Raw genomic sequence first — 21975 nt, 5'->3', positions numbered from 1 at the left:
ATGTACACAGCCTCGTGCGTCTTTGCCCAATTGGTGTGGTCACGGTGCACAGCCTCGTGCTTCCTTGACCAGATGGTGTGGTCACAGGGCACAGGAGGTTGTCGTGACAGGCCGAGTTACCAACGGTGGGCAGGATGTGGCTAAGTCTCTGGCACAACTGGGGGTGAGGTACTCAGGCAGCTTCTCGGAATCAGCTGGACCACAAGGCGCGGGGAGGGGTGAGCAAGTTTCAACAGGGACGTGGAAAGGAATTCTTCACCAGGTTGCCGAGAGCATGGCAACACAAAATGGAGCCTTGTGGGTCATTTAAATTACAGTTCAACAGGGGTATGATTCCGATCTTTCAGCCTCTATCCCGGGTTTCGGTCAGGATGACCCTGAGGCTGCTGGGCCTCATGGGCTCCACGCATCCTGCTTGCCGATCATACCAGGTGACATATACGGGCTCTGCAGTGGGACCTGAAGTTTCAGTAGGCACAGCATCACCGGAATCTGTCCGATTGCATCCAGATCTCGAAGGGCACTGCACAACAATTGCAGTGGTGGCTCACGAACCAGGATTAGATCAACGACAGACCCCTCTCCCTTCCCCGACCAGAGCACACAGTGGTGACAGAGGCATCCCTTCTGGGATGGGGCGGCCACATGAGAGAGGCCTCTGGTCTCCAGCGGAGTCCGGGCTCCACATCAACCTTCTGGAGCTTCGGGCGATCCGTCTTGCACTGAAAGCCTTCCTTTCCTCTGTTCAGGGAAGAGTAGTGCAGGTGTTCACGGACAACACCACCTCCATGTGGTACTGCAACAAACAAGGAGGGGTGGGGTCCTGGACCCTGTGTCAGGAGGCCCTCCACCTCTGGACATGGCTGGAACATCCGGGTATATCCCTGGTGGTTCAACACTTGGCAGGTTCACTGATGGACGAACTCAGACGCATGTGCATGATGGATCATGAATGTCGTCTTCACTCGGAGGTGATGCAAGGTCTCGTTCAGCAGTGGGGAGAGCCTTGGTTAGATCTATTCGCCACTCAAGAGAAGCTGCAATGTCAGCAATTCTGCGCGTTGGAATTTCCAAGGTGGCACTCGCTAGGTGACGCTTTTTGTCGCGAGCAGAGTTGTTTCTTCCATATACCTTTCTGCCTATACCACTTCTGCTGAAGAAGATCAAGTGCGACCGGGCCCAAGTCATTCACATGGCTCCGGATTGGGCACAAAGTGTCTGGTATCCTGAGCTGCTCAACATGACCATTGATCCTCCGATCAGACTGCCACTTCGGGAGGATCTTCTGTCGCAGCAGCAGGAGACGGTCCTCCACCCGAACCTGTCCAGCCTCCACCTCCTTGCGTGGAGATTGAGCAGCGGCAGTTGACGTAATTCGACTTGCTTCCCGAGGTCTATGATGTAATCTTGGCAGCCAGGCGTCCATCCACTAAGACTGTATACGCCTGCCGATGGAACAAATTTGTGGCATGGTGCGCAGCAAAGGCTGTGGATCCCCTGTCTGACCCTCTTTCTGAGGTTTTCTTGTTCCTCCTTTCTTTGGCCCAGCAGGGCTCTGCTTTGGGCACTGTCAAGGGCTATCTCTGGCCCATTGCTGCCTTTCTTAGAATTTCTGATCAGCCTTCTCTCTTCAAGTCCCCGGTTGTAAATCGTTTCTTAAAAGGCATTACTCATCTCTTTCTTCCTATCCCCTTTGCAATGCCTCTGTGAGACTCTAATTTGGTATTTACCCGTTTTGATGTGCCCTCCCTTTGAGCCACTTCACAACTGTCCTCTCAGACTAACTCCTAAGACTGTATTCCTGATAGCCATTACATCTGCCAGAAGAGTGAGTGAGCTCCAGGCTCTTACATCCAAGCACCCTTTTCAGGCTGTATATCCAGACAAGGTTGTTCTAAAAACTCCTCCATGCTTTCTTCCCTAGGTGGTCACCTCCTTTCATATTGGGCAAACCATAACTTTGACCCCCTTCTTTCCGCCTCCATATCCTTCTGAAGAGGTAGAGAGGCTCCACCGTCTGGACCCAAAACGTGCGCCTTCCTTCTACCTGGATAGCACCAAACAGTTCCGGGTGGATGACCAGCTCCCTGTTGGTTATGTGGGCACCAAGAAAGGTTGGGCCGTATATAAGCAGACCATCTCCAGATGGGTTGTTTTGTGTATTATAGCCTGCTATTCTCTAGCAAAAAATAGCCTTCAGTGGGGCTAAGCACCCATTCCCCCAGGGCGGTGGCAGCCACTACTGCTTTGGGACGAGGAGTCCCTCGAAATGACATTGGTCTGGCAGCTACATGGCCATCGCTGGACACGTTTAAAAAACGCTACTGTCTGGATAGCCAAGTTCGGAGGGACCGCTTCTTTGGCCGTTCTGTTCTCTGGGTCTCTCTGGTGTGAACTTGGTTCGCAGACCCACCTCCAGGGTTGGTATTGCTGGGGTATCTATTCTAAGGTAACGAATCTATAACTAACTGTTTCTTTCAGATGAACAAGTTACTTACCTTTGGTAATGATATATCTGTAAGAAACATAGGTTAGTTATAGATTACTTACCGTCCCACCCATCCTCCCCGTTCTGCGAACTGATTTCTAGGGTTAAGGATATCCTTTCAGGGTCCTAGTTTTGTGCACCAGTGGTTAGTGTCTTGCATAGCTCTGTGTTTCTGGCGCGATGCCACCTTCTAACGTGCAGAGGTACTGCTGAATAATAAACTTTCTGGATCCAGTCTGACGCCTGGGGGTAATTCTAAGGTAAGGAATCTATAACTAACCTATATTTCTTACAGATATATCGTTACCAAGGTTAAGTAACTTGGTCTGCGACTTAAAAGTCTTTTTTGAAGAAAAACAACTTTCACACATCTGGACTCAACACGAGATGGCGGAAGTATGCAGAGCATGTGAATCTACAGCACTACATGTCACGAACAGAAGCGTACAGGGTAAGTAACATATCTCTTTCTGAACTAATAGAGATGGTAAAGAGCATCATGCAGACTGCTAGTACCACACAAGCTGCTATCCATGCTTGCGGGGAGAGTTCTCCACTCAGAACCTAACACCCCGAGTTTGGCAGCATGGCTTCTGGGGATATCGAATTCAGACCTTTGATGCTTCTGGAGAGGGCAATGGAAGTCCTAAGGGAAGCGAGAAGGCCAGCTACGAGAAAGTGCTACATGGCCAAATGGGAGAGGTACAATAGGTGGTGCCAGAAATCTGGCCTGTTTCAAAACAGGGCACCAAGCACAGTCATCAGATAACTAACCCACCTACTGGCCAATAAACTGATCTATGCTTCCTTGAAGGTGCACTTGGCAATTATAGTGGCCCACTCACACAGACATTTTTTCACTACAACGGTTGTCAGACTGTTCCTTGAAGGGACCAAGAGAATGGCCCCACCAAGATGAGCACTTACACCTATATGACCCAAATTTAGTGTAAACTCACTGATGTAAGACCCCTTCGAACCACTCCAGGACAACACTCCAATTTGTCACACTAAAAACATCTTTCCTAATGACAATTTCATCAATACACAGGTTGAGTGAAATACACTTGCAGATACACAAGGACAGGGTATTCATGAGAACCAACCCTCACTTCCTACCAAAGGTCCTATCACAGTTCCATATAGACCACACTATCCAACTACCCAGTTTCTTCCAGGAACTAAAGACCTGAGCTGAAAGAGCCCTGCATCTGCTGGGCATATGAATAGCAATAATGTACTACATAAAGAGAAGAAAACTAGTTGGGAAATAAACTGTTCTTTGTATCCCTCACAGACAAAAACAGAAAAGTGCCAGTTACTAAGGGAACTACCTCAAGGTGGATAGCCCAGACAATACAAATGTTTCACAAGAAAGCTGGCATAAAGATGGAAACTAATCCCCTGGCACACCCCACATGGAAGAAAGGAGTAACCCTAGGCTTCCTGGCAAATGTTCCTTTAAGTGACATGCATGGCAACTACCTGGTCATCCTTGCAGACATTCGCAAAGCACTACTACGTAGATATCCAGGTGAATAGAGAATCACAAGTGGGACAAAGTACTAAAACGTTGGTTTGCAAGTTCAAGCTCATTTCAAACCCATCCTCCACAGTAAACTCAGACTCTGCTACAAAGTCAATGTACAGCATGTGAATCCCAAAAAGATTTGTGCGCAAAAAGAAATGGTTGCTTCCCGGGAAAAACTAGTTTTGCAGCTTGAATTTTCTGGATTTACATAGGACCCAACCGCTTCCTCAGGAAATGAGGCAAAACCAAGAAAACCAGGATGAGAGTAAAATGCAAGACAAAAGTTAAGACCATGATAATCCCATGTTTAGTAGAGTGAGTACATAAATCACTGGGGGGGAAAAAATTTAAAGATTGCGAAGTCTAACAGCAACATAAAAAAGGTATTTGCAATGTAATAGATCTCACATTTGGGAGAGTTAGAGTTATTTGTTGGGGAATTGTGTGGTGTGGAGTGTATTTGTGTAGTGGAATTATGTGGCATGGTGAATAGATAGAGTGAGAGCTGCACAGAATAGATCGAAAGGAAGATAGAGAGGGATAGGTCAGAGTCAAAATCACTTCATTCGATTATTTTAAAATCATAAAAGTATGCTATACAAATACATTGATATGTCAAGAACAGTAATTACTATAAAAAGCAATGTTCAGGTTAAAAGATTTGAAAGATTTAAAAAAAATTAAATTCAGTATATACACAATATTCAGTGGCGGTCGATAGCGACTAATTGATAATTTGAGAAATTTTTACAAACTTTACAAAAACCCATCAATGAAGATCCCATCAATTCGTCAATACAATGATCGTTTAAACAACTAGCGTTGTCCACAGCTTTGACCTATTGACAAGATCAAAAGCTGTGGACAAGTCCATAAATGCCAAATAAATTGACCCCTTGGACGCAGCTGTATATTTGCTCAGTATGAGATGTAAATTTAGGCATTGATCCTCGGTGCCTCTCCCTGATCTAAAACCGTACTGGGCGTTACACAGAATATCATTGTTTATAGCCCAAGATGAAATCTTTGATAGGATCACTTTACCCAAGATTTTAAATGAAGAATCCAGCAATGATATGGGCCTATAACATCTTGCATCCCCCCGTTGGCCCTTCTTAAAAATGGGGATAATGATAGACTGTGACCAAGTTGTTGGGACTCTGGCTTTATCTAAACACGCTATATTAAATACATTGGTGAGGACTACTGTCCATATGCTGAGATTTGATTTATACATGTCAGCCGGTACCCCGCCTGGGGCCTTATGGCTGGCCGTGTCCTCGATGGCCTTCTGTACCTCCTTGATAGAAAATCTGAGCGGGCTCTCCCGGATCTCGTCCAGGACTGGTTCAAAATGATCTAATACAAGGTTACTACCATAAATTTTCTCAAAGTGATCTAGCCACTCCAGTTCCGGGATATTTACCTCCTATGGTGCATTATCTTTGCCATTAAATAAGGGGGTATTAATTATTGACCAAAATTTGGCACTGTCCCTCAAGGTGGTTTTCTCGTAAAGTTGGTCCCATGCTTGTTTTTTAATTTCATTCTTACGCCTTCGAACTGTTGTGTTATACTTTTTCCTTAAGCTGGCGACTTCCTGTCTATCTCAGGGTGACTTTTTTAGTGCTATAAGTAATTCTCTATGGGATATAGAGCAATCGTTATCAAACTACCCCTTTTGCACCTTATGTTTGGGCTTACTCTTTAGATCCTCAGCCACTTGTCGGCAGATTGTTTCAAATGAGGAAATAATATTCCCCCCAAACTTCAGTGGTTCCCTACAAGTCTTGAGTTCCTTCCCCCACCTTTAAATTAAGTGATTGGAAAAAGTCCTCTGGGATGATTTTATTTCATTTTACCTGTCTCCCCTGGTCCTGGACAGCTAGGTCTATCATGATTTCTACATTTTCAGCTTTATTAAATAAAAACAAATTATTATTATCCAATTCCAACACCACTGGGTTGTGATCACTAAAAATAGTTTGTATAGCATTATAAGAGATAACATTCTGCAACAAGCCTGGGGAGATAAAAATATAATCTATGATGGTATTGATGTCCCTTGCACTATATGTTGCCACCCTCTCGTTAATATCAAAGAACTGTGGTTCAGATAGGTTATTTTCCGAGAGTAGTTCTTCCACAGCGGCCCCCTTTGCAGAGTGTTCAAAATGTGAATAGGGCAGGTTATCTATATTATCATGGTCTCTATATTGGCATTTAAGTTGGCATAAATGTATATTGAAATCTCCCAACAGGGTGAAATATACAAAAGTGGTTTGACCCTCCTTATATTTAATTTAAAAACTTTGCCAGTGAATTGATATTTTCATTAAGAAGAGTGCCTTGCATGGCGTTGTAAAAGTTGATGTAAACAAATTTATAATTGTTTGGCATAGTGACTTCCAAAACTAGGTAATTCTGGGATGAAGTATTTAGAATCTTCACCGAGCCTCCCACTCTAACTGATATTAAGAACTACAGCCCCCCTCTATCTCGACCTGAGCTTGATGCTTGGGCCGCTAAAAAGTAAGATGTGTACCCATCTAGCCAGAAATCACAGTCCCTATCCCATGTCTCCTGTAAACCCACAACATCATAGAAAGGGATAGGTAGTTTGTGCAGGAAGTGGAGAATGAATTATATGCAGAGGAGCAGAAAGAGTGAGAGAGATAAAGAAGGGTAGAGCAGGCCACAGAGACATAAAGCGGGAGTATGCAGAAGACATCCGAAGAAGAGGAGAAAAGTATGGTTTGAGGTATGGAAACCTTGAAAAGGCACAGGAAAGAAACTGCTTAGTATGTGTGAGCAGGCAGTATAGAGAGGAGATAGGAAGTGTGAGAGAGGCATGAGAGGGTCAGTGAAACTGCGAGATGAGAGGGGGTAGTGGCAATGTGAAGGAGAGATGAGAGGGGCAGTGGGTGTGTGGGGGAGAGTTGGTAGGGTTGGTGGAAGTGTAAGGGAGAGATGTGTTGGATTGGAAGTTTGTTGTGTGAAGTTGTGTAGTGGTTAATATGTGGTATGTCAGTGACATACCTTTGAATTTTGTTTCCTAGAATGACTACTTAGCCATGGTCAAAATGGCGAGGGAGAAAGGGAGGCTGTTGAAATCACACTGGCCAGGTTACTGCAAAAACCTTGAAGGTATATCAGTGTACACCTTCCTACATAATGTTCACAATTGACTTTATAAAACAAAATACCTTATTTGTGCTCTTGGTCCTAATCCCCTGTATTCTGGTGGACTGCTATAATCTTTTTTATTTGTGGCAAACCTCTCTCACTACCTGAATGCAATAGGTTCTTTGGAAAAAACTGCTTCCTTGGTTTAACATAGAGACATCTGTTAACTCTATTATTACATAACCACTTGAATATACATTATATTCACCTCCTTAGCGAACATCGATACCTTCCTAAAAATGCACAGAATCAAACAAATAATGCAATGCTCTCCCATGGCCACCCATAGCACTGTACACCATAATCATTGTCTACTACTCATACCACGCACTCCTAACATTTGTACCTTGGGTTTTTCAAAGAAAACAGTACTTCCTTCCAGCCACCTCCCAATAGGAAACCGCACCCTAGTCCCTTCTGGACTGTGATTGGTTGGACTTTGACTACAAGGGCCAGTAAAGTTTGAAAAGAATCAACGCTAGATCTCGGGGCCAAGTTTGCGGTATATAAAACTGCAAAAGAAAAAAGGCAAACAGGCGGAAAGGCAGTACTTAACCTTTTCCGACGTCACCGTGGGCGTGTGCGGAGGACGGCCGGGGGCTGTCCGATCTGCGCACACGTCCGATTCGGTCGCACCCCGCGGGAATTTCCGCCACAGCGAAGCGGTTAAATTGAGGACTGCAGAACAACACATTTGTTTTTTTACAATATTTAAAGAGAATGAGCTTATTTATAGGACAGTGGGGAGCTTTACACATAACCATTCAGGTTCAATAGAACATCATTAACTTTCAACAGTATTCTAGGGAAGTCAGAACAACTGTGGACAATCTAGTAGGTGTAATTACGATATGGAAAAGTCTGAATAAGGAGGATTTTAAGAGTTTTTTGATCAGTAAGATGTTTTGATAGGGTTCTTTTGGATTAAATTATCTGGTTCCAAAGTTTGGTGTCTAGGCAGCAAAAGGGTCCATCAAAGTTCCCCCAAACTTTTTGTCTGAATGTAAAACAATATCAAGATGGAATTCGACGGTAGCAAGGACGGTTACGATTGCTCTGGTTGATCAGCAGGAAATGAATCCTATTTGACTGTGCTTAGCATTCGGAGGTGCAGAACAATTCCCTGTCCATCTACAGCAAGGCAATATGTGCTGTTAATAAGGTGAGGTGGCTTTAGAGATTTACTTGTGCAGCTTGGTTAAGGTGATTGGTAGTATTGGGATAAAAGAGGTGAAAATATCCCAAATTGAGAGATTTCATCAGTGAAAGGGTGTAATGGCAGAAGAGAGAGGCCCAGACAGACTCATAGATGCCAAAAGGCAGAGGGTGACCCAAGAGCGAAGGGGACTTCAATACACTAAGAAGTATTGAATGGCTAAGTAAGAAGTAACCCAGAAGAGTTCAGTGCATGCGATGCCCAGCGTAGACTCAGATAACCGTAGAAAACCACTTGCATTAAATGAGGTACGAGTCAAGGAGAAAGCAAGGAAGACAAGCGGTTGTAATGGGGATGTGGCGGAGAAGTTTGAGATGTGAATGAGCACAGTGTCAGTGAAGAAAAATGTGTGAAGGACTGAATCCAGTGGTTTATAGCTATTACTGTTGGAGGGGGTGACAATAAGACAGTTGATTGTAAGGAAGAGGGGAACAAGGGTGGGGGATGGCATAAAGTGAGGAATGGGAAAAATGCTTATGATTCACATTTTTGTAGAGAAGGATCTTGCAAAGTGATTGGGGGAAGTGGCGATTGTGTGCAGGACTGAAAGAGGAGCACATACAGGATCCTAATAACACAAATTGGGGGGGGGGTGGAGGAGGTGAGAGGGAGAGACTCGTCAGGACAGTGTTTGGAAGCCGATTTGGTTCCGAATGCGTTGCATTGAAGCTGTAGTGCAGGTGTTCAGTTATGTATGTGTGATTTGTGTAATCTAGGTGCAAGATTGAGAGAATGAAATTAGCACAAACTTCAGTACCTAAAGTTCACAGATAAAGCCATGGATATTTTAGCTTAGGGGCTGGAACAGGGTCTACCGACCAGCAGCTAGAAGGTGGGAGGGAGGAGGAGGGGTATGGGACCGGATCTTCTGACCAACAGCCAAAAATGGGGGTTATGGGACAGGGTTTGCCGACTAGTGGCAAGGACAGGGATGTGATCTGCACACTTGGCCACAGTGGCTGCTCACACGAAGTCTGCCCCTAAGTGCAGCTGTCTTTGACTGCTGCACACCTTCACATTGTTGTTTAGCGGTTCGTTCTCCGTGTCTGCCTGGATGCTGCAGGCCAGGAAGCAGAGGAGTGCACCAATCCACAGCAGCATCGAGAAACCCGCAAACAGCTGCCTGGCAGAACTTCACTCACTATTGGTGGGGTTGGGGGTGGCGTGAGCGTATTGGGTACATTGCCTGCCAGCATCTCTGCAGCTCGGGTGGTCATCAGACCCTAGCCAGAAAGGAGGCAGCTTAAGCAAGAAACGTTAGGAAAAGCTCAGACAAATCGAGGTGCTAAATGCAAAACAAGCAGGGACCATTATCCTCTTAGAAACAATGCTTTTTGAAGGATACTGACAAACGCCAGTCAGAAACTGGAGGTGGGATTTAAGCTCACAGACTGAATACAGCATGTCATGAGATACATCCCCTAGGCTTTACCTAATAAAAAGAGGCCTTGTTACTAAGGAAAACATGGGTGCATGGCCTAGCCATCAAGGAAGATGGCTGCACGAGTGACTTGCTCCGACAGTTGGCCCCGTCCAGACGGCATCCTGGTGCCCCATTCGAGCACTCCTGAGTCTGGGTGCAGATTGTGGAGACCTAGAGGCAGGCAGTGGTGAGCAAGGGGGACATACGGGCAAATGAAGTGCGGCGGCCATCATGCTGAGCATCCTCAAAAAGTTTAAATCAATAAAAATAACATCGCACGAAGCATGTGTATAAATTAAAAGAACATTGTCTCCGTGAAGCGTGTTCCACAAGGAAAGTGCTAGATTACATTTAAGAGTAGAAGCGGTTAATTGAGCGCCATGCTTATTGGGAAGTGCTGCTCTGAATGTAAAAAATAGTTCCAAAAACATGAAATCTAATGGCACAAGTGGAAGAGAACAAATTCTGCCTCAATACTTAATAGGAGTTAACTATTGAGAAAAAGGAGGGACAAGCAGTGGCAATGTTTTTTGAAGGACACTGACACAAGCTAATCAAAAGCTCGAGGTGGCTATAAGCCCACAGACTGAATACAGCATGTCTCTAGAGACAGGGCATGCACTGACTAGGCTCGACTTAAAAATGAAGAAAATACTACAAGAAGAGAGTCCCTGACTAAACTACTAGATGCCAGAATAATGCACAGCATGTGAATCCAGAAAATTCTTCACACTGCAAAACTACTCCTACCGGTAATTAACCATTTCATTGCTGGCCGTCTTGAGGCGTAGAATGCGTCTGAACTCATTCTTTGTTCTCTTTTCCTTCACTAAAATGTACAAAGAGTAAGGAATGGTTTCTTAGTTATAATCCTAGTTCTCCTTGAGAGGAATCTCTAGTGAAATCCTAAGTACTGAATAGTCCTGTCCACATGTGGGGATCCAAGGGCACTTTTTTCAAAGACACAATTTCTGCAGTACATATGACAAAAATGTATAATTTAGTAGCCTAAAAACTAGCTATAGTGCCAATTCCAATAATTTACTTAAAATACTGAAATAAATTAATTAACTCTTTGAAGGTCACTAAAAGAGGTAAAAGTGACATTTTAAAACCTGCTTTATAAACTCTTTTCTTTAGCTTGTAAAGTGAATGGTGGGGAAGGATAGGCCAGTGTAACTTTATAGGCTGCAGCTATGATAGAATGATAAGAGTAAAAATAAACATCTATTATTCAGCGCCAAGATGCCCCGTCGGGGTTGAACGTGCACTTTACAAATAAACATGTTATGTTATGTTATAATGGAATACTGCACCTTTGAGGGCACCCTGACGTCCAATGTCCCATCATGCTATGTTGGTGTGAGTTAACTCAGTTCTTTTAGAGGTAGTAAGTAACAGGTTAGTATAATCAAATGTTATCTATTCCATCGGAGAGGAGGTAGGGTTCCTTATAATTTTAGTGGCAATACACCTGGATGTGGACTAGGATTACAGGCAAGAAACCATTCCTTCTCCTTCAGGGGATTTCGATTGAAATCATAAGCACTAAATAGAATGGCAAGCTCATTGCTTACTCAGCGGGGAAAGAGATGAAGTCAATAAAACTAAGCTAAGAGATTCCTCAAAGAGGCTTGCCCTACTTTGGGCATCTGTTGTAGTATCTGAATCAAGAAAATAGTGTATTTTCAAAGTGCGAACAGACATCCACAGTGGTGCCTTTCTTTTCTCAGAGTTTGGAAAATTTCTCAGTAATGCAACAGTAGCCACTTCAGTTGCTAAGACAAAAGCCCATTCAACCAGAGGTAAACATTTTGTTAGCTTTCAGATAGCACAGGAGTAGGCAAGAGTTTGCATCTAGAGCGGGATTGTTTTGACGTAGTAAACGCTGTCCGCAAGCAATTGTCTCGATTTTCTCAAGTCTTTACAATGAAAGTCCAAGACTACGTTAGGGAGGAATTTGGGGGGAGTTCTCCCTTTTACTGTGAAATTGTAAGGTTTATGGGAACATAGAGCTTGACTTTTGCTGACTGCATGCAGAGGTTATTGCAAAAAGGAAAGGGGCTTTCCATGATAGATGTTTAGTGGAAGCCTTATGTATAGGTTCAAAAGGAGGGCCCATGGTCAAGTGAAAGAACACTATTCAACTTCTATGAAGGGTAAGGTCTCTGGATGAGGGGTAAACTTTCTAAATCCTGAACTACAAGGATTTCAAAAAACTACATTTTTGAAGGATATTTTTTGTAGGCCTTGATTGCTGTAACATGGACTTTAATAATGGAGAATGGCAGCTTTGTCTTAGCTAAACAAAGTAGATATGGTAGAACTGATTCTTTTTGTCAAGTGAGAATATCAAAAGAACTGAAATTAGCGTATACATACATATAGACACATGACAGTAAACCTTTAGCAGCAGGCATACTCTTCCCCCCCCCCCCCCCCACTATATATACACACCCATATGTACAGCAATATTTACATGTACACATGTATCTTGTGGTGAAGTACACAACGATTGTTTAAGGTATCTGTTTATAACATGAAACATAGTTCAGTGTACAAAGGCATGTATAACCACAATCCTCTCCATGCCCTGAGAAGGATAGTTTGCATGTCTTAGTATAGTATACATGGACTGTCAAAATATATATTCAAATAAACATTATTTGGTTCATTATTCTGATAAATCACAAGAGCACACATCGTAAAAACATTTCATAAGTGCAGTAGATCGAGACGTAGTTCCCTCTTAGTGACTACTCCTCTTGAAATAAGGGAAATATATTCTTATATAAAATACATGTAATGAGTTCAAAAAAAAAGTCTTGTTGGTGTTTAAAACTACTCTTTTCTTTAATTGTAATGTTAGTTTAAAAGAGTAGAAATTATGAGAAAACATTGATCACTATTTTATCAATTAATGTCATCTTCAATGTCTGAAAGTGCACAATGCTTGATGCCTTTTTATCAGATGGGATTTCCAACTGTATTGCAGACAAGTGGAGGTAAACTTCAATCAGAATTTTTACTTTTGTCCTTGTGTGAGGTCCAAAGTGCCCAGTACTTTTGATAAGTGAGGCAAAATCCATCTACCTGCAGCCCTTTCCTAATTCTTGATACATATATGAAGTATTTTGCTAAAGCATAGCTGACCCTAATGCCATCCATAGCTTTTCAAAATTGGTCAGCTTTTTGATAATTGTACGGGCCTTCATGTAAGAAAAGATGCTTTAAGTACTTTTTCCTACACTCCACATAAATTTAGAAAAGATGGATTATGCATTGTTGATTGTGTAGAGAGATTGCCACAGGGACGTTTTATGGAATTTTCAGCCCACTTTGTACCCGTCGGAACGGCCACCATGTGGTGTATTATGGAGAAGTGGAATCTTGTCAAGAGAAATCTATCTCGGACATTTTGTACCCAGCCAAGGTAATTCTTTAAGTCTTGTTGCCTATGATGTGATACGTATGCCCTGACTATGCTTTTTGACTCCTCCCTGAATTTAGTTGCATCCAAGCACTTCTCCCATGCTAGCTTCTTTTAATGTAATTTCAGGGTAGTGTAAAATATTTTCCGTTTTTTTCCCACAAATTCATATCCTTGCCTTCTAGAATTTGTAAGATATTTTTAATGTCGGATAGCCACAATACTTTGTTTGTTCTAATGCCTTGCAGTCCCTAAATATTTCTTGGGTTAGTTGAGCCTCATGTTTGGTCCAGACATCAGCGGTCTTGACTCAATAATATCCATATGGGCTGGAGGTCCACTTTCATGTGTTCAATAACTCTAGGAATAGAGTATGGTACCACTATTAGCCTTTTCACAAATGTATCCTCTTTTCTTTGTAGGATCTTATTTTCTCCCAGGCCCCAGACACCTGCTCCATAAATTGTGGCAGATACCGTCTTGGCATTGTAGAGTGTTAACAATTCTAACAGGTTTTTTGCTTAGTTTTGTGGCAAATCTAAATATCCCCTTGTTATTCCTGGAAATATTAGAAACACAAGCCTCTTTATGCGCATCCCACCCCCCATAATTAGAAAAACTCATCCCTAGGTACCAGATTTGTTTTGTGCTATCTTATTACCTTTTAAGAAGGGATATGTTTACCTTTTTTACTGTGATATTACATAGTGAATATTTTTTCCTGATTTATATTCAAATCAAAACATTGCATACAATCATTAAGAGACTCAATAAGAACCTGCAGATTTGCTGGGTTTTCGGGCCAAAAGAACAGCATCATATTGCTTGTGGTGGAATCGGTTAGTGTCATGATCCTACTCTCGCGGTGTCGGCTAAGATTGTCTGCAAGCGCTCATCTATTCCATTTGATGTACAGAGAGAAGAGGAAGGGAGCTAACATGCACCGTCTTGCTCCTCTGTGTATCCTAAATGATCTGGTTAATTCACCTTGCATTCCATATCGTACTCTTGCAGTTAAGTTACTATTTATATTGGCAAGTAATGAAATGATTTCCTTCGGGCCCCTAAGGCAAACCTACACTTCCATAATGTTTTATGGTTCACCAAATCGAAGGCACTGCTTAAGTCCATGAAACACATATATAGGTTCCCTGCTCCAAGTACTTCCTCATTAGGAGATTTAGATTAAGGCATTGTTCCACAGTACCTAAGCCCCTTCTCAATCCTTACTATGCTCATGATAGAATGCTATTTTCCTCTGCGCAGTCCTCTAATCATTCTAAGAGGACCCTCCCTAAAATTATAGCTGAGTTTTCGAACAGTGAAATTGGTCTAACATTTGCAGATCTTGTTTAGAACCCTTTTTAAAAGTAGGGTAATTAAAGATTCAGACCATGCAGCTGGTACTCTGCCCGAGCCAGTTGTGTTTCAAAAATTAGTAAGCAGACAGGTCCAAAGAGCCAGGAGGTATTAATACACATCATTAGGAACTCCATCCGCTCCGAGTGCTTTGCCCAATGCAGATTTAGAGAATGCCCTTTACATATCTTCTGAGGTAAAATTAATATCAAATTCAGTTATATCTGTTAATGCCCCTTCCTTTTAAACGAAGTCTGTAGAGGGTGTAAAACGCTAAAGGAAGTGATCCATCCAAACGTCAGCCGAGATTGAAAGGGCATAGTGGTCTTTGAGTAAAGGGGTTGATAGTGTTATCCTTGGTTTTTGTGGCCTGCATTAGTTTTACCCAATCTTTCTCTTGTTGATCTTTCTTTTAGGCTTCAATAGCTGTTTCTATAGCATGTTCTACTGTTTAGACTTGCTACTCGATCCCTTAGATGCGGGTGCAGCTGCTTAATTAAATCCCTTCTTGGATTAGTGCAATTATGATCGAACCATCCCTTGGGCCCTTGTCTAGTGCCTTTAGCGACTTTACTCAGGCACTGATTTATGGAGTTTGATATCATATTATGTGCGTCAATAATTAGAGCGTGCTCCGTATCTCCCTCCAAATAAGTTAAGAAATTATCTTTATCCTCCTTTGTTAACTCTGCGTTAAGTCAGTAGGATTGACAGCTGTCCATTTAGTTCTTATTGTATTTTGCCCACCCAGTTTAATGTTTGATATTTTTGCCGGACACTCACTCATGGAACAATGCAACTGTATTGCTGGGATTAAAGGTTATGGTCACTAACAGGTATTCCTAACCTCCAAAGCAATTGGAATCACCCTGTAATTTCTGGAGACCCATATATGATCATGATTACTCTGCACCCTGATCCCAATGATAGACCTCATAGTGGGAATGATTAAAATCATCCATGTCTTCTTCAGGGGGATCAATTAAACCACACAACTTGCTCAGAGCTACAGTGCGTTTAGATATGTTTAAGTCTCATGTCCATATTACAAACGCATCCTTTGCCTTGTCTGAGTAGAATCTCTTTATTGCAGTATGCAGGCCTTCTAAACCTTGGCCCTTGTGCTATCAAATATATTATTATAATAGTTTATTACTAGAATATCCAAATTTGTATCTAAACCTAATAAGACAAGCTGCCATTTGAGATGTCATCAGTGATGTCACTGACTTTGTCATGAGTGATGTAATGTGTAAGATCATAAACCGTGCATTGTGGGCCGTACGTTATATTTAGCTCAGGTAACTATAACTGCTGAATTTGTATGGTTTTGTGGGTGTAAATTCTGTGCCTGTCACCTTTGGATTTTTTTAAGTATTTTTAAGACTTTTAAAATGTTATTTCCTAACTACAACATCCCTTTAACCTTTAGTTTTTTCAGTGAATTCCTAAGGTTTTTTTAAATTGTATTTCCTAACTATAACTTTTAACCTTAGAGGATGGGTATGTGAGTGGCTGTATGTGTCGGTGAGTGGGTTTGTTATTGGCTTTATGGGACTAGAAGTGGGTGTGTAGTGGTTTTGTGGGTGTGTGAGTGGCTGTATGGGTCTGAGTGGCTTAATGGGTGAGTGTAAATGGGTATGTCAGTGGTTGTAAAGGTTTGTGAGTAGGTGTGTGAATGGTTTTGTTGGTGTGAGAGTGCCTGAGTGGGTGTGTGAGTGTCTGTGTGAGCCTGAATGAGTTTGGGGGCCTACACGTGAGTGAGTGTCATGGTGTGGCTGTGTGGATTTGTGAGTGTCTGTATGGGCATGTGAGTGTGTTTTATCTGTTCATTTTCATGTTTTAGCTTATTCCATTTTTTCTTTCCTAATTTTCTAGATGCACCTTTTTGTTATTAATTTCTTTTTAACTGTATCTTTTTCAGAACTTCCGGCCAGCTGGCGGATCCATCCTACACCATCCTGGAGCCATGTTGTGAGTATTATAAAATGTTTTGTTAAAATATATACAGGCCTCAGTGAAAGGAATCTAACAGCAAATCTCATAAATGGATTTCTAAATCAATGCTTTAAACATATTTCTTGGGAAGTAGTGTTAAAGTACGTCAATCTCTCTTTTGCTCCGAGGACCCACTAACCCCTACTGGCAACTGTTTTAAAATGGGTATTATCAGTAGACGCGTACCCATCTCTTTTTAATGTGATACTTGGTTTGTCTCATTTCAACATTGGTGGACAGAAAATAATGCCATTGCTCATTTGTGATGGACAATGCCATTAGTTGCGCTGTTTTTTTGTTTGTTTGTTTTTGCGGTGCCTGCTCGAATGACTGCGTAGTTTACAGGAAACTACTTGTGAATATAAGCACTTCTAAAGGCTTGTGCCTGCTGCTTCAGACATGGTTTGGTTTCTGCCAACTCTGTGCTTATCACAAACTGCTCTCACATGAAAAGTCCCCAGCATAAGACAAACAAGTTATCCAGTTTTGGGGTATCTTTCATAGAGTCACATGTTTGAATCATTCACTGTCGTCAAGGAAGGGGGGTGGTTGGGGGGGGGGGGTTGGGGGGGGGGGGGGGGGGAGTCCTGCAGTATGTAAAACTACTGTAGGCTATAATAGCACTAGAGCATGAATTTAATAGCCTATATCCTTTTTTTAAAAGGTCTAAACTTCAGATACAACCAATCAGTTGCTAGCACCCTCTAGAACAGTCCCAAGAGTAGCTGAGCCCCTCAGATTTTCACTGCACATTGTGTGTGAAGGAGTCTCCCAAATCTCTGCTCAGTTGTCGTCTTCAAACTAATTGTACAACTTTAGATTTGCTTCTTATACTATATATGACAAGAAAGCCCTTTTTCATCCCTGCAAGACCTGTGGGAAGGAAAGAGTTCATGTGGATTACCCACATGAGGACTGCATGTATTACCTCCATCCCCAGTACGAGGTAAAACAGTGTAATCTCTGTCACACTTTCCCCCCTAAAACTTTAAGTGATAGAGAGGAGGCTACTTTTGCGATTTCAGAAAACAGTCACTCAATACTTCTTCAGAGGAGGACAGCGACACTTCTGCCAGGTCACATATGAGGCGTTACACTCCAATAGGGAGAACCCAAAAAGGCCACCAGACCTGGACCAATGTCAGTACAAATAACAGGCGGGCACAGTGGAAAGCCTAGTAAACAAACATCACATCACCAATGTAAAGAATTAAGAGAAACTATTTTGAAAGTTCAAGTCTTTCAAAGACTGTTAAGGATCGCGCTGACTGTAAGACGCTCCATGATTCATTCTGCAACATTGTTACCAATAGATAGAAGTTGATTTCTGACACATTTTCTCCAGAAGTGAGCCTGCCGGTGTTCTGAGAACCATTGTATCCCCGTGAGTGGCTGCCCCCCCTACGTCACGGGCGGAGAAGGGCAGAGAGCGGCTGGAGGGGTCCTTGTGCCAACATTGTTCAGAGCCTCGAGCTGCCAGCAGCCCGAGGCGGTGTACGAGGCTGGAACACTTCAAAATTCATTTTATTTAATGCCAATTTAATCACCATCTATCTGATGGAGATTTGATTAGAGAAGGAAAGGGAGAGGGGTGTGAGAAGAAGTCTGAGTGAGGCCGATCAGATGGACATAGCAAGGAAAGGCTAAAGAATTGAGGACACTTACTGGGGATACGCTGAGAGCTGTCAGAAATGTATTGTGTTAAACATGTACATTTTTAATAAATATGTACCAGCTTTAATGAGGGGCAATACCGGCCTGCAGGTGGGGTGTACGGAGACGGGCTGTCTATAGAGGTCGGCACAAGGACCCCGCGGGCGCTTTCTGCCCGAGACGCGAGCCATGTTCGAATAGAGCATGCGCGATGGTGATGTCACGGAATGATGGTGGGCGTGGTACCACTTCATCAGCCGTAATATGCGCATGCGTGCGCATGCGCAAAACAGGGGGGGCACTGCCTCACGGGGGCAGCGAATTATGGAACACCGGCTGGCAGGCATTTAGTCATGCAGTTATTTGAAGGCACGCCGAGATTCATTCCAATTGCGGTCTAATTAAATAAACGACAGCACTCTGCATCCTGACTTTTCTCCTACTTACATAGTCCACAGATGGGACTGAACTGTCTTCTTACCTCTCTGACATAGGAGCCTATGGGCCCATGTTTAAATCGTGATTCCATTAATTGCATGGTTGGATACAAGGTGTCTCCCTTTGTCCTGAAGAAGACCCCGGTTTAAGGACCTAATGCACCTTTGTTTATTGATGGGGTCAAAATGTCGACTGTAATTTAATTATTTATGCCTGTACTGATTATGTTGCACAACTTTGATAACAGTAATTGTGTTACTGTATTTCCAATTGATTTTGGCCACGCAGGCTATCAGACAGGTCTTCTTCTAAAAGACACTAAATATTGTATAAACACCCCATTTCCACACTTCCAAGCCCTCACAGCGAGCTTTTCCTTTAGCACTATCACACCTGGATCACCTGTGTATAAGTATATCTTAGATGCATGATTATAATGCTGAGATAAAAAAAGACTTTAACTTTCAAAATTATTTCTCTTAATTCTTTACATCGAAGATGTGATGTTTGTTTACTAGGCTTCCCACTGTGACTGCCTGTTATTTGTAAGGTTACATACTAGGCCCAGATCACAGGCGGATGCGTCTGAGGAGGTTAGAAAACCTCATAAAACCTCCAACCAGGCTAAGGACTCTCATAAGGAGAAACCTACCAGGATCTCCTCTGAGCCAACCTTTTCTTTGCCATGTACTCTTTCTTCTAAGGAGAAAAAGCACCCTCATGCTACCTGTGAGGCATAAATCCTCTCAAAAATCAGCGTTGATGGTGCCATTATCATCTAAGCCACGCTCGGCGACGACAACAACCAGTAGAAGTATTTTGATTCGAGACCACTGTCGACAGCAGCATAGACTATGGCCGCCATCGGCGCCCCCATTTTATCAACAAGAATTCAACTGACTACAAAGATCCATTCACTGCTGACAACAACTCCATCATCTAACGCACTATCTACCACAACGTTTAACTCCATCTATTAGCTCCTTAAAACAATCCTGTTGATGACAACTCCACTGACGGTTCTGTCGACGGCAGTCCCTTGGGCGAGGATTTTGGCGAGGACAACACCCAAGGACTACACCATCCAGTAGACAATGGCACCGGCTATCCCACCGTCAACAAGGTTGCAAATTGAGGTAACCAAGACTTTCCGGCGCCCTGAGATAACTTCACAAAGCAGACTTGCCTTTGCCCCCAATCCACCAACTAAATCTGCAGGAATCTGAGAATGAAGGTCCCTGTGGGATAGCGCACATTTAACATGCAGCTTCTGAGCTGCATGTTAAATGCCAGAGAAGGATGAGGACTATGATGATGAGAAGCAGTATTACCAACATTATTGCCCTAATCCGCCAAGGCAATTTGAGCCTTGTGGTTATTGCATGAACCTTTCTAGACCCGATACTGCTCACCTACCATCCTCATTAATCCAAGACCTGCAGGCTATGCTTTCAGACTATAGTAAAAGATTTCCACAACCTCAAGAGGAACGTACTACGGCACCATCACCACAGCCTGCTGCTCCTCTCACGCTGCAGGTGCCTGTCACACCCAGAATAACGCCTCATCCCCTGATGCCGTTGCCACAGAGAGAAGATCGATCTTCCTCAGAGAAGGATAGAGTAGAGGGGGAAATTCCTGCACCTCCACTACGGTCAGATGACTGGGATGACTACGGGTGAGTGTTTGATTTGCTCAAGCGCTCCGTCCATCATTCCCTTTTGCATCGCTTTGTTCGCCCTAAGTTGGCAGGGTATGCTCAGACGTGAGTCCCTTGCTCACTATGCCACTGGATTCAAGATAGCCTGGCTGATGAGGGTTATGAACCCGAAACCGGTCCCAGGATGCTTGTTTCCGGTCCAGGGAAGACATGGCTTGGCAGTTCGGGCTGGACTGTTCCCATGAGGCACAGGGTCAGACTGATTTGCATATGGCCATGTCTGAACTGGGGTTGCTGAGTGAGCTCAAGAATGGTGATGGATTAAACCCAGATCAGTTGACTGGGGGTAAGTGTTTGATTTGCTCAAGCGCTCCGTCCATCATCCCCTTTTGTATCTCTCAAATGACATGCATGGCTCCTGAATTCTATGAATTTCGCAATCTAAGATCACACAAGAATGCAGGGATATTCTTGCCAAGTCTACAGCGGAAAGCACCAACAAAGCTTACAAACCTAAATGGAAGATTCTGCATTTGGTGTCACTTGCTGTCAGCAGTTCCACGTTTCTCCAGAGCCGATCTTACCATATCTGCTCTCACTGGCCAAATCGGTCTACAGTTCCACTATGCTGTGTGTTTGTATTGTGTTAGGTGTATATGAGCGTGAGTTATAGTCAGGACCAAAGTTTCCATAAGGAAAGCGTATTTTATTTTGCCGATAAGTTTGGCGCTGCTTGACTTCTCGCCACAAAAATGTCACAAAACTTCCCCTTTTTGGTTCAGCTGCTGTGTTGAAACCCTTCCTGTTTTGAAAAGGCTCCCTCGAGCCATTGAGTTGACAAGCTTGTGGAGATACACCTGTGTGCCTGTGAGAGGTACTCTGAGACCTGTAAGGATTGTGGCAGTCTGCTCAGCAACCCCATATAAAATGTGTTTTTATCTCTACTGATGGCTGATGAAATCTAGAAACACGTGTCTAGAGATGTACAGCACTAACCTGCACCAAATTTGGTGGAACACTCCAGTAAAATCTCAAGTAAGCATGTATTAAGAACTGCATTTACCATAATGCTAAGGGGCGAACTGTGCTGGAGGGTGAAGCAGTGTGCTCCCACCCCTTCCTGTGTTGAAAGGTTCGATGTGATCAGTCAACCGGGGGCGAGAAAAGAGAGGGGGGCCCCAAAACATGCTTTTCCCATGTTATGTCTATGGGGATTTTTCTTGTTTTTTATAAACACTACTACAGCCCGAACTGCTGAACAGAATTACACCAAATTTGGCAGAAAGCTAGATGTTGGCCCAGAAAGCATGCTTTTTGTGATTTGGTGTCAATCCGTTCAGTAGTTTCAGAGAAATTTAAGTTTAAAAAATATAGATTTCTACGTTAGATCTCAGTGTACCCTCTGGGGGGCTTATAAGACTGTGGCCAGGGACTTTGTGCAGGCGGAGACGGGGAAACGCAGAAAGGAAAAATATGCCCAAATTAATGGCCTTGAAACAGAGATTCATGCCTTAGAGTGCGCTAGGAGGGTGTAACAGGAACAGGAGCAGGAAATCAGTCACAAACTGCGACTCAAAGAAAAAGAACTGAGGG

At 43.2% G+C, this 21975-nt stretch overlaps 1 protein-coding gene across 1 annotated transcript in view; it reads left to right on the top strand.

Moving 5' to 3' along the window:
• ROGDI (rogdi atypical leucine zipper) overlaps nucleotides 1-21975 on the top strand; it is a 421371-nt gene that overhangs the window by 295219 nt on the left and 104177 nt on the right. Inside the window, exon 9 of the mRNA XM_086941328.1 lies at nucleotides 16558-16607. Coding sequence (XP_086797454.1) covers nucleotides 16558-16607 — 50 coding nt within the window. The remainder of the gene's footprint in view (nucleotides 1-16557; nucleotides 16608-21975) is intronic.

This window comes from Lissotriton vulgaris, chromosome 10 (assembly GCF_964263255.1).
Source record: "Lissotriton vulgaris chromosome 10, aLisVul1.2, whole genome shotgun sequence".
In the NCBI taxonomy this organism is placed as follows: domain Eukaryota; kingdom Metazoa; phylum Chordata; class Amphibia; order Caudata; family Salamandridae; genus Lissotriton; species Lissotriton vulgaris.
The sequence above is the reverse complement of the archived record's forward strand: the minus strand, read 5'-3'. Positions and strand labels throughout refer to the sequence as shown.